The sequence below is a fragment of the Xenopus tropicalis genome, chromosome 2 (assembly GCF_000004195.4).
Source record: "Xenopus tropicalis strain Nigerian chromosome 2, UCB_Xtro_10.0, whole genome shotgun sequence".
Lineage (NCBI taxonomy): Eukaryota > Metazoa > Chordata > Amphibia > Anura > Pipidae > Xenopus > Xenopus tropicalis.
This window is the reverse complement of record NC_030678.2, coordinates 88000516-88013077: the sequence shown is the minus strand read 5'-3', so window position 1 is coordinate 88013077 and position 12562 is coordinate 88000516. Positions and strand designations below refer to the sequence as shown.

General features: G+C 40.9%; 1 protein-coding gene across 1 annotated transcript in view; it reads right to left on the bottom strand.

Moving 5' to 3' along the window:
- col9a2 (collagen, type IX, alpha 2) overlaps positions 1 to 8432 on the bottom strand; it is a 49695-nt gene extending 41263 nt beyond the window's left edge. The window contains 2 exon segments of the mRNA NM_001097192.1: positions 4803 to 4877; positions 8199 to 8432. Of these exon segments, the coding sequence (NP_001090661.1) occupies positions 4803 to 4877; positions 8199 to 8270 (147 nt within the window). The 5' untranslated portion in view covers positions 8271 to 8432.
- Positions 8433 to 12562: the final 4130 nt, after the last annotated feature.

Sequence of the window (12562 nt, the reverse complement as noted above, 5' to 3'; positions counted from 1 at the left end):
CCGATATCTGGCCAATTTTCAGGCCAGATATCGGTCGGACATGCCCTTTGTTCCTGCCCCTACATGGCCCGATAAGCTGCCGAATCGGTCCAAGGGACCAATATCAGCAGCTACAATCGGCTTGTGTATGGCCACCTTAACCCTTTAACAAAGGACGCAGACTTGCAAGATCTATATTGTCATATGGCTGCTGATAATCCAGGGGTCATGTTGCAGACCAAAAAACATATACAAGCACAAAGTGTGGTTTGGGCTTTTAGTTGCCTTTAAGATTTAAAGTAGGGTAATTTATTTATTTCCTTTATTTATTTTGGCTGATCAGCTGACAGTCCTGATTTTAGACTAAATAAATAATTAGCCCCAAGATCTTGTGTGATTTGATCACAATGCATAGGTCAGTTCCCCTTATCTTGGACAATCCAACTGAAAAGGAGACAAAAGGTGTGATTCTGCCACTTATAAGTTTAGGTGGCCATGCACGGGCCGATTTTAGCTGACCTTTAGACCGATTCGGCAGCTTACCTGCCTGTGTATGGGCACCACCAATAGGCCTCCCAGACCCACATCTGGCCTGAAGTCGGGCAGATCTCGATCGGGCAGGTTTGATTTTTCCATAGGATCGGGGGCCGCATCAGCTCATTGATGCGGCCACTGATTCAACAGCGCCTATACCCGCCTATGCCCTAGGGTCAAACGAACGAATTGGCCTGATATGGAAAGAAATGAGGATCCACAAATCTGACCTAAATTATACAACCAAAATGATGGCTGTTTGATGTATCTGTCTTAAGGTAATAATAAGGGGCCCTTCTCTTAATTATAGATTCAATAGTCCTTACAGGGATATTGCCTTTATGGAAAAGTTCTCATTTTAAGGGTAGTGCCACACAGGGCTGTTTTGGGTGTTTTAAGTACTGTTACATATAGTTAGTTACATAGTTACATAGGGTTGAAAAAAGACCAGAGTCCATCAAGTTCAACCCATCCAAATAAACCCAGCACACACAACCCACACCTACCAATCTATACACTCACATAAACTATATATACAACCACTAATACTAACTGTAGATATTAGTATCACAATAGCCTTGGATATTCTGATTGTTCAAGAACTCATCCAGGCCCCTCTTAAAGGCATTAACAGAATCTGCCATTACCACATCACTAGGAAGGGCATTCCACAACCTCAGTGCCCTCACCGTGAAAAACCACCTACGCTGCTTCAAATGGAAAGCTCCATTCCTCTAATCTATAGGGGTGACCTCTGGTGCCTCGATTGTTTTTCTGGTGCGTTGATTGTGTTTTAAGTGAGTAAAAAAAAAAGAACATTCAGTGAGCAATTAGGCCTAAGGGCAGGGGAACACAGAGAGATTAGTAGTCCCGCGACAAATCTTTGTTGTCGCGGGTGACTGATCTCCCGGCAATGCCATCCCAACGGCGATTTACATTCTAGCCGGTGGGATGGTATTGCATCGCTGGGCGACTAATCTCCCCGTGTACCCCTGCCCTAAAAAGTTTACTACAAGTTGGAAAGCAAACAGCTAGTTGGCTGCTAATGTCAACTGCACTTGTGTAATTTGGTGCCTATGCGTGTAAATCTGTCCTATAGGGGAGATAGAAGTTTTTATACTGATAACAGCAGGTTTTCAAGATAGCTGCTATGCTGGTGGCCCAAGTTACTTGAATAAGTAGATATATTGTTCTCTTTGTCTCTTTGGGATTTTAGAGCTGTGCTAACAGCTAGAAACAAGCAATTGCTTCCCTTCATTCGATCACAGCTTTCTTAGTATTCTACTAAAAGGGGTTGGGGGTTGTCAAATTTTTAGGCACCCCCAATCATTATTATTGCTTATCTCAGATGCCAAGCCACTGCTCCTCATCAGCCAAGGGTACCATTCTAGTGAGTGCAGCACCACCATTGTTTCAGCTGTCCCAGTGATTGCTACAGATGGCCTAGGCTGTGCCCATGTACAATAACTTAGAAAAGCCAAAATGTTGCTATACTGCACATGCGCCCAACATAGGGCTGCATCAGAGATCCCAGGGGCATGCAGAAGATGGTAGTGACGATGACTAGAATACCAAAAAAAATAAAAAAAATAAAGTTAATTGTATGTGTTTCGATGAAGTCAGAAATCAAAAGCTAGATGTGTTCTGCTGTTACAAAGTGCTCATTAATTACGTGAGCTTTGCTCAGGAATGCGTACTTCCACTTTCTCTGGTTTAATATAGGGTGACAGGGTCTGGCTTTACTAGTAGCATGGCTAGCAGAAAAGGGTCATAAAAAGAATACTCCACAGCAGGGGTAATTCTAATTAAAGTTCAAATAGCAAATTGAGAAAGAAACCAAAAAAAATTCCCTTTAGGGCTTGTACTCACAAGCAGTTGTTTCTGCGCTTTTCTCCAGTGCGTTTCTTTGTGTTCCACCAAAGGGAAGCACAGAAACGAAAGCACCCTATTCTTCCTAATGCACCAATACTCACACAGACGCATGCTGTGTCCCACCTGCATTTTGCGCTTACATGCACCTGTTTGAGGACAAGCCCAGGAGAATTCTTCCTACATTAGGAAGAATAGGATGCATTTGTTTCTGAGCTTCTCTGTGGTGGAACACAACGCAGGGAAGCGCCAAAGCCTAAGGGCTCGTACTCAAGAGCGTTTCTACCTGCGTTTCCCTGTTCTTCCTAATGCGCCTGTATTCACACAGGCGCATGTAAGCGCCGAATGCAAATGTGAACACTCGTGCGTACAAGCCTTGAGTTAGAAGGGCTCTGCAATAGACCAGAACAACAATTTTTTTCTTAAACCAAAAGTCTGAAAAATCCTATACTCTAGTAACCCAGCTACTCAGAGGAGAACTTAAAGTGTTACTGACACGAAAAAACTACTTTTCAAAATATGAATATACATAAAAAAAAAAAGCTACCTATAGGTCGTGATGACGTTTTTTTGCTGACATGTTTGCTTTTCATAAACCTGACTGTTTTGCCAACCTGACTGTCCCTTCTCAGCCTGTCAGTTATAGCTTCCATTGCAAACGGACAAATATGGCTGCCCCCTCTTTGAGGAACATGGGGGATCAGACAGGTAATGTAAAAGCATCAGGCAAATACTTTAACGGCAAAATTATAAAGTTCTTGCAAAGACAATGTTATCACAGATGTAAAAAATAGATTACATTTCTGGTGTCAGTATCTCTTTAATTTAAAATTGACTATGAAGATTTTCATTCATCCAGGTCATGGTATATCTAGCATAAGTAAATCTAAAGCAACTGGACTTGCTAAGTAATCACTGAAGATGTTTCACTACTCATCCGAGCAGCTTTGTCAGTTCAACTGACTGGTAAATAAAGTCCTCAGTATATGAACTCTTCCATTAATCCAATCACAATGGCACATTGTAACTTTTCAGAGAGGTGACACCTGAAACCCACAGAGGTGTAAATGCTGTGGGGTTACTTTGATATGATTACCAAAATATCATGCAACTCATAGAGACAGGTGTTACTCTTTGATGCATGATAGATCCCCTTTAAAACGCAATAGATTCCATGGTCTAAGTATAATACTTGTTATTCATTTTTTCAGTGACCATGTCACATATTGCATATCAACTGCTTTTAAAGTCCTTTATGATTTATTGGCTACTGAGATTGCTGATGGCTTTGAGTCTGAAAAGAGAATTGCTAATTGCATGGCAACTGACATATATATATAAATTATTAGATGGAACATTGTTTTTAATTTCTTTAAAAAAAAGGGGGGTACATTTAAAATGTATTTGCTCAAAGCCATAGATTTATGGGGCACCCTTCTTCTTCTTCTTCCCATGGCCCAAAGCCATGCCCCCATTCACAATCATTTCCTTCTTTCCCCCACCCCAAACACCCCTACCTCTCCAGTGTGAGTGACCAGGACCCTATCAGTGGGGGTACTGCAGTCAAGAGCTCTGTGGCAGAGGTGGCTCAAAGAGATGTAAAAGTGTAATTTGTGGGGCATGAATGAGCACAGCTTTCACTGGAGTGGGTGGGGTTTGGGTGGATCATGGGTGTGGTTTTGGCATAATGGAGTATGACTAGTATGGTTTAGAGACATTTGATGTGTACACAGGCCATTTTTTTATTACAGCACTATACTACTTTTTGGTTGAGCCCTATGCCCACGAGCCCAGGTGACTAACTGGTTAATAATTGGGACCCCCTGGGGGTGCTATCTTAGTAGTATTGAACCCCATGATTCCTGATGGCAGCCCTGTGTAAAACACCCCTGATTCTTAACCAACCACCAGATATGTATGCAGTACTAGCAGTTTGCTAATATTGTAACTATCAAGTACATATAATAAGAAAGTAAGGTAAAGCTGCCATTAGTCAGTAAGAGCGATATACTGCATTTGATCTGATTAGTCTATAAATGATGGCTGAAACCAATACCTCTGTAAAAAAATGTACCATTAAAATGTATTTACTCATTGTGCATTTGAAGAGAAAATAAAAATGTAATTTTTATCATTTAAAGCAGTGATCCCCAACCAGTGGCTCATGAGCACCATGTTGCTCACCAACCCTTGGATGTTGCTCTCAGTGCCCCCAAACCAGTCAGTTGACTGCGGCTCACGATTAAGGTAAGTAGGTAAGTAAAGGTCGGGTGTCCCTGATTTAAAGAATGTTCCAATTCAGTCTGTATAGCAAACTAAAGGAAACCAGCTGCTGCTGGCCATCTAGTGGCAGAATGTTGGAAATGCATCTCATTAACTTTGGTACACAGAAGCTCTTTGTTTCTGGATTGTGTACTCACATCAATGCCATCTGATCCTGGAATTCCTGATGGGCCTGGAGGGCCACGAGGACCTGGCTCTCCTGGTGGACCAGTCTAAAGCAAAGAAATTTAAAAAAAATAGATCAAGAAAAAGGAGCACAACATACTTTTTTTAAAATTGAAAGTGAACTTTTACATTTCATTTTAATTGGAGTGAAGAAGTAAGGATTGATAACATTTTCTAATTTTTCAAAATTTTCTAACAAATTGAATTTTATGTGTGAGCTGATTTGTATTCATGCATGCACATTAGCAATACAATTTTTAATAAAGTAACAAAAAAATGATGTATAAGAAGTAAAGAAAATAATAAGTAGAAGAACATCCAAGGTGGCAACATTTGCAGATTTACTGGTCTAATACATTCTAATCGAGCAGTTTCTAATTGCTTTAGCATTTTAAACAAGCAAACTATTTTATTATTGATGTCAAAATAAAGTCAGTAAGGGGATTCTGGGAGTTGTAGTTCAAAAAAAATAAGGTCACAGTAGAACATTCCTAATATAGATCTCACCTTTTGCTTTTTAAAAGAAATTTAAAAGAAATCTAAAATAGGCAATGGTAATAGAAAAAGGAAAGTTTTAGGGGAAAACACACTGTGGTTTTTCAGTGCTTGTTTAACTGTAACTCCCCAAAATCCTCAAACAGCATGCTTAGTATAGGTGGTTGTTGGTCAGAATTGCATGAACTCATGAACTATACCAATGGGCAGAAGACTTTCTTGGTGGCCAGAAACTTTGTTGACGCAGTGACAAGGTTTGCAGGGTTAAGGTTTGGTGTGAAATACCACATTTATTCTTGTTTGTTTAGATGGAGGTGGTATTGTTAGCAAGGTTTTACTTGCATTTTACCCTCATCTAGATGCCTTTCTAGAAAACAATCCCACAACAAACATCACATGTAAGTAAATAAGTATCTGCAAAGTGGCAGTATGGGGTCAATTATTTAACATAGGTGTTAAAGTGAAACAGTGCAGTTGCCCATAGCATCCAATCAGACATTTGCTTTAATTTTTGTAACTCAGTAAGCTGTTCAAAGCTAATTCTGGATTGGTTGCCACTGGCAACTGCATTTGTGTAATTTATCACTTATGTTAGTAAATGATCACATCATGATCACATGTTCTAGAACAACTGTTTTGAAAATGTCACCCATTAATCTGCCTATCATCCATAACCCACACTGGAATGCACTCTCAAAAAAAAAAGTATGGCACACCTATATACAATGGCTGTAAATGACTGTGGCTGTTCTTAAGCTAGCCATACAATTATATTAGTCAAAGAGTTTGACACACAAGCAGATTTTTCACAAACTTTCCAAATTTTTTAACTGTGTGATCCTCTGTGTATTTGTGGCCCTCCAGAATAATCAATTTAGAGACCTGTGCCTCAGCTGGATGAATGAATAGGGTTATTGGTTGGCCCTTGACTGCAGTGGTCTTCATGTCTTGTTACCTGAAAAAATGACCCATAGGTCAGTCTCCTGGGTTCAACTGAGGCATCCACATGTTGCTAAACTGCACTAATTAATGGCATATTGGCATCTGGTAGCATTGTCTGTGGATAATTTGCCATCACTCGGCTACTACAGGTTGTAGCTATATGCAGTAATGAACTTTTGGTCTTATCTGCCACCTTTATCAAATTTTGAACCTTTATCAAATTTTGAACTTACCGCCATATGTTAGGTGAACAACATACCAGTCTTCTAAAATGTGATGCTATATATCTCAATGTTGCAATTCAGTGAGAGAATAGACTGAGTCTATACTTTTAGCATATTGATAAGGAACCTCCATACACATACTGGTAATGTTGATAATATTACTCCATTTGTTTTACCAAGTATTTGAATGTAAGCTCTAAGGGATTAAACATAAATGCCTCAATGCAGACTCAATGTAAATACATCTTGGATAGTTCCCTGGCAGTAAAGTACAGGTAAGTATTGAAAGAGTCATATTTCATATAGAATTGTTTGTCAGCACTTTAAGTCATATCCCACTTGCCAATTTAATTTACAATCTATTTACTGTACCTCTAGAATCAGATATAGACTGCTAGCACCCTATTAATAATATCAACTTTAGTTGCCAGTTTTAAGCTCAGTATGAGACAGACTGGCTCACACAGAAATGGAAGCAAACCACAGGCAATCTTTCGTTGGTTTGTTTGTATTCAGGGGCTCTGTGTGTGTGAGGGGAACAGGAGCAGACTCTTGACTGCTGAATGAGGAACTTTGTTCTCACATATGAATGCCAAATGTCTTAGGCCCCTGCATTCCACACTGCATCAACCTAAAGACACCTTTTATAGTCTCTTTTCTCCACAGTGCTCCCTTCTCCTAATTCTCTTGTTGCACATTAATGGAAAGAAATAACATTCTCTATATAACCTCTTAATCATAACCTCTATTAAAACCATTTGGTTTTAGGCATCATTGGCTGAAAATATTGGGTTGTATGACAATCATTTTTGATGATTCTGTGTGTGTGTGAATAGGATACTGGAACCAGTTCTGCAAGCCTACTCCACCTTCTATAAAGAAAAGCATCTTTCTGTCATATATATGATATAGTCCGGCATCATGTTATACCTGCATTTTGTAAATCATATAACTGAAAGCACTCTAATACTAGATGTCAAAAATGCAGAAAAAAGTCATAAAACCTAATGAATAAAATGTTTATAGTTTCTAAAAGGATTGCCAGTATGGGGGATAAGGTTTTCTCAGAGTTGCTATTGAGGTGTGTATAATCCCTTTTGCCCACATCTGTACTGTACTGTGATAATTGTGGATCAGCGACCATAAAACCATCAGGAGATGGGCATGAGGCTTGTACTTGCATACCACTACCCTAACTTCCTATCTGTATGTTAAAATCCTGTAGTCTTTGGGCCTTACATGTTTGTCCGTGTTTTTAATGAAGACCTCAAAAAAAAGCATACAGAGGAGGATTAATTACAACTCATGTTAACTTACAACTTTTTTCTTCGTAAAGTGCCAAAGCCTTTAAGACCAAGCAAGCCTTGTGCCAATACTAACAATTTAAAAAATATAAGACAGGGCCTTATTAAGCAGCTCCTTGTAATGTACTATTTGATTTAGGCCTACAAGGTTCAGATGCCCAGTTTACACATTAAGTACCTCAACTGCACTAATTTGTTTTTTCACAGCATCTGCTTTCATGGGTTAAATGTAAATACAACATGCAAAAGATAGCAATTTGCACTGTTCACAAGAACAATAAAATAAATATCACTTGCTGATTGTAAACTTGTGTGCAAGCATTATGGGATTGAATAAAAGTGGTAACTTATTGGCATAGCATCCTTCTTATTAAGTAGAAATCAAGAAAAGGTAAAAACTTACAAACTGTGCCAGAGACAGGCAGACGAGGTGAAGTATCACAGAGAATCGGAGGCTGACCCAGGAGCTGACCATGATTTTAGATTCGTCTTACCAGAGGACCTTATAGAAGGGAGGAGGAACTGGGAGAAAAAGCCAAACTTTGGCTGCAGTAAAATCCTGCAGCCAAGCAGGAGCACCAGCGATCCCTGTGTTACCAGACCCCAAATACAGGAGACTGTTGGAAGCAACTCTTTGAGACACACTGAAGGGGCTAAGATCAGGGAGAGGAGGAGAGATCATGAATATGTAATGACATGAATAGGAAATGGTAAAGGGGATTGGCTGAGAGAAAGTGACCCCCTGATTATAAACAGAAGGAGGGGGAAAGCATTATGTTCCATTCTTACCACAGCCAGTTTCCCATCTAATATAACCAAAACTTTCTTGCAGACTGACAATAAAATATGCCTTCCAATAAGCTTAAGTTTATTCATAATAAATTATGTCCAGCAGAGGCAGTATAAACTGTTATAAAGAGATTTTAATATCTGCCAGGTCTAATTTTACAGGAACTCACTAATGAACTACAACTCCCAGCATCCCTTCACAGTGAAAAGGTAACAATTATAGTTTAGCGACTGGGTAGCCACAAGCTGGAGATGCCTAACCGAGAGGTTAATTGCCTTCATGTTTTTTCATCTTTGCAATATTCAGGTGTTATTTTAGCCTATTTTCTTCTAACACCATTATAAAGAATATGAACTTAGCATTCACATTGCTGGCTATTAGTAGTACAAGTCAGGAATTGCCCAGTTAATAGAGTGGAATGAATAGGGTGTTGTGTAGTGCAGACAGCTAAGCTTCTCTACAAGGGTTCTCCCCTATTCTGCTCTGAGATTTCCTGAAGCTGTGCCTTATAATAAGGGCTTTGTGTGCTCACCTTATACTGGAGTAGGAATGAATAACACAAATTTAACCCAGTCCATGCTGAATGGAAACTGCCATTCTGGGCAAGCCTGTTTCCTATGCACAATTAAACAACTAGAACATAATGCTGAAACTGTTGTTCAGTCTGCTGAACTATACTTTCTAAAAAAAATGTTATCGTTCTTTCAGGGGTGGGGCGAGTGCATTCATGACTCAACGCACAGCATCAGGATTGCTGCTAAAAGCAAATATTGGCACTAAGCACTGACCATGTTGTGTAAGCATCACCATTTCAGGACCTAGTGAACAACAGCATTTCAGCAGCAAAAAGAAGTTTCTATTCTACATGTTATATTTAAACCAGAGGAGCCCAGTATGTATGTATATATTTATTTATATAGCAATACTTGTGTACATACTTTTACAGTACATTTTTTTTATAGAAACCTCAAATAGGATTTATTAGAAAAATTTATAAGAAAAAAATTGCAAAAAGCCACCAGAAAAAAACAGGAATATTATGTAACAATAATTTATTTTCCCAGTTTATTAAAACATTCAAGTATTTTTAGCCTCCTTGAAAATGAATTAAACAATGTAATTTTCGCTTGTTTGTGTGTTTTTTCTGCGAAACACCGCACCCAAGAATATTCTGTCGCATTTTTTACTTAAATTTTTTTTTAAAAAGTCACTCGTGTAAAGAATGAAACATAACAAATATGTATAGTTAACAAATGAACAGTTTATTGATGTACCAAATGTAAAACTACACAACGGTGACAAAATTGTTATACAATTATCATTTTCAATAAAAAAGTGTTTTGTCAAGAGTTTTTTCCCACGCTCACATTTCTTTTTCTGCAAACTTGAATTTTAATAAATATGGCCTTTAATGTACAGATGGAGGGACAAACAATGCTGTAAATAAAAATACAGTTATACATACTAAAGGGCACATTTATCAACGTACGATTGATTCTGAATACAAAAAAAATCTTATCTTTTTCTAATTTATAGAACTGTGCGTAGTTTCTGCGTTTTTTTCATTAACTTTTTCGTACTTTGCAACAAATTTTATGCGACAAAATCGTATTTATCGCAACGAGTACAAAAGTTTCGGATTTATTAAAGCTTTCATTATCGTGACTTTCCTTTGGCCAGGCTGGAGCTGCAGAGTGCTTCCAAAAACATGCCCAGAAGGATCAAAGTCAGAAAGGTTTTCCCCCGTTTACGATCGTTCGGATCGCCAATATGATATTATCACAACTATTTTTTCGTAAGCATTTTCGTGACATTTCCGATCATCAGAAATTATCATATCTAATGTGAATTTTCAGGATTCAAACTCGTACTTTGATGAATCTGCCCCTTAGTAACACAAGAGATAAGAGAGGAATATAAATATACAGGAAACAAAACACCAGAAACATCTCTGTGTGCCTCAATCTATAGGAGGTGTCTTGCATAACTTCCACATCCCTGATTCAGCAAGGCTGTGTTCCATTCCACCCATGCAACACCCAGTCTGTCAGACCTAGGCCCTGTTGCTGGCAGGTAAATTACTCCCATAAGCAACAGTAAGGTTACGTTTTGCTATTATGCAGATTTCTATTGCAAACAAACCTTCTAAGATCTGAAATAAAGTGACAGTTGGAAGTGTTTGGCAATATTAATTGACTATTTTTTATTTTGCAAAGACACACATGCACAAAAAATTATGTTTTAGAAACTAAAATAGATACCAGTACAGGTATGGGATTTGTTATCCAAAAACCCATTATCCAGAAAGTTCCAAATTACTGGAAGGCCATTACCCATAGACTTCATTTTATGAAAATACTTTTAATTTTAAATAAAATAATTTCGGTATAGGGAAAGTCGGTTCGGGGACCGCATCAACGAGCCGATGCGGTCCCCAATCCAACTAGATTTTTTTAACCTGCCCGATTCATATCTGGCCAATTTCAGGCCAGATGTCGGGCAAGCCCGTCGGTAGTGCCCAGGGCCGCCATCAGAAATCACGGGGCCCCTCACAACAAAATTTTCTGGGCCCCCCCTCCTCCCACACCCCCAATGGCCCCTCCTATCAATACAAAGAACATACAGACTTTGGTAGCCAGGGCCCCCTAAAACATTGGTGGCCAGGGGTTATGTTTTGCATTGGTGCCAGGGCAGGTACCCCCTAAAACATTGCTAGCCAGCCCTGGGCCCCCCAAAACATTTGTGGTCCTCCCCCAAATTACTCATACTATGGCCCACTCCCCGCTGCTTCCTTCCGCATCCTTAAGCTCCCCCCCAGCATCCTCCTGCTTCCCCCAGGCCCCCCCCAAGCATCCTCCTGCTCCCCCCAGGGCCCCCCCCAAGCATCCTCCTGCTTCCCCCAGGGCACCCCCAGCATCCTCCTGCTTCCCTCAGGGCACACCCAGCATCCTCCTGCTTCCCCCAAGGCCCCCCCAAGCATCCTTCAGGGCCCCCCAAACGTCCTCCAGCTCCCCCTTCCCTTCCCCCCAAGCATCCTTCAGGGTCCCCAAGCGTCCTCCAGCTCCCCCCTTCCCTCCCCCCCAAGCATCCTTCAGGGTCCCCAAGCGTCCTCCGGGTCCCCAAGCGTCCTCCAGCTCACCCCAGCGGCCTCCTGCTTTCTTCCGCTCCTGTGGTGTCCTCTGCTATGTCCCGCAGCTCCCGCTACTTCTGTGCTTTTATAAGGTTGCGTCCCATGCGTGTGATGTCAGTACGCACAGGCGCAACCATATAAAAGCGCAGAAGTAGCAGGGAGCCGCGGGACAAAGCGGAGCACGCCATAAAGGGTAGGGCCCGGACTTGATTAAAGGGGGCCCGAGCTAAGGAAACTCTAGCGCGGCTGGGCCCCCTTTAAAGTTAAAAATGCCCGGGCCCGGGACGATCGTACCCCCTGTGCCCCCCTGATGGCGGCCCTGGTAGTGCCCATACACATGCCGCTTAGCTGCCAAATCGGTCTAAGGCAGGGCTCAGGAACCTTATTGGCTGAGAGAGCCATAAACACCACATATTTTAAAATGTAATTCCGTGAGAGCCATACAATGGCCAACGGGAGCTAGGCCGAAGGCCGCGGATGCTGTGGGGCAAGGTAGGGTGGGTGTCATCTTTAGCTGTTCAATATGGCTTGTAGCCCCAACAGAGACATACTGGCCACATTTTATTTTCAATTCAAGCGTGACAGGTTTCTGCTCCAATGTCCCTCTCAGTTCCCTGGGCCCTGGTTCAAGTGCAACCCGGTAAGGATGCCGGACGCGGAGGAGGGCGTGGCCTGTGCTTGGCGGATAGAAGATGTGTTCTAAGGCATAGAACATGTCTTCTATCCGCTAAGCGCAGGCCACGCTTCACGTTATTTTTTTTTATTAAAGATTTGGCAGGGAGCCAGATGCAGCCATCAAAAGAGCCACATCTGGCTCCCGAGCCGTAGGTTCCCTACCCCTGGTCTA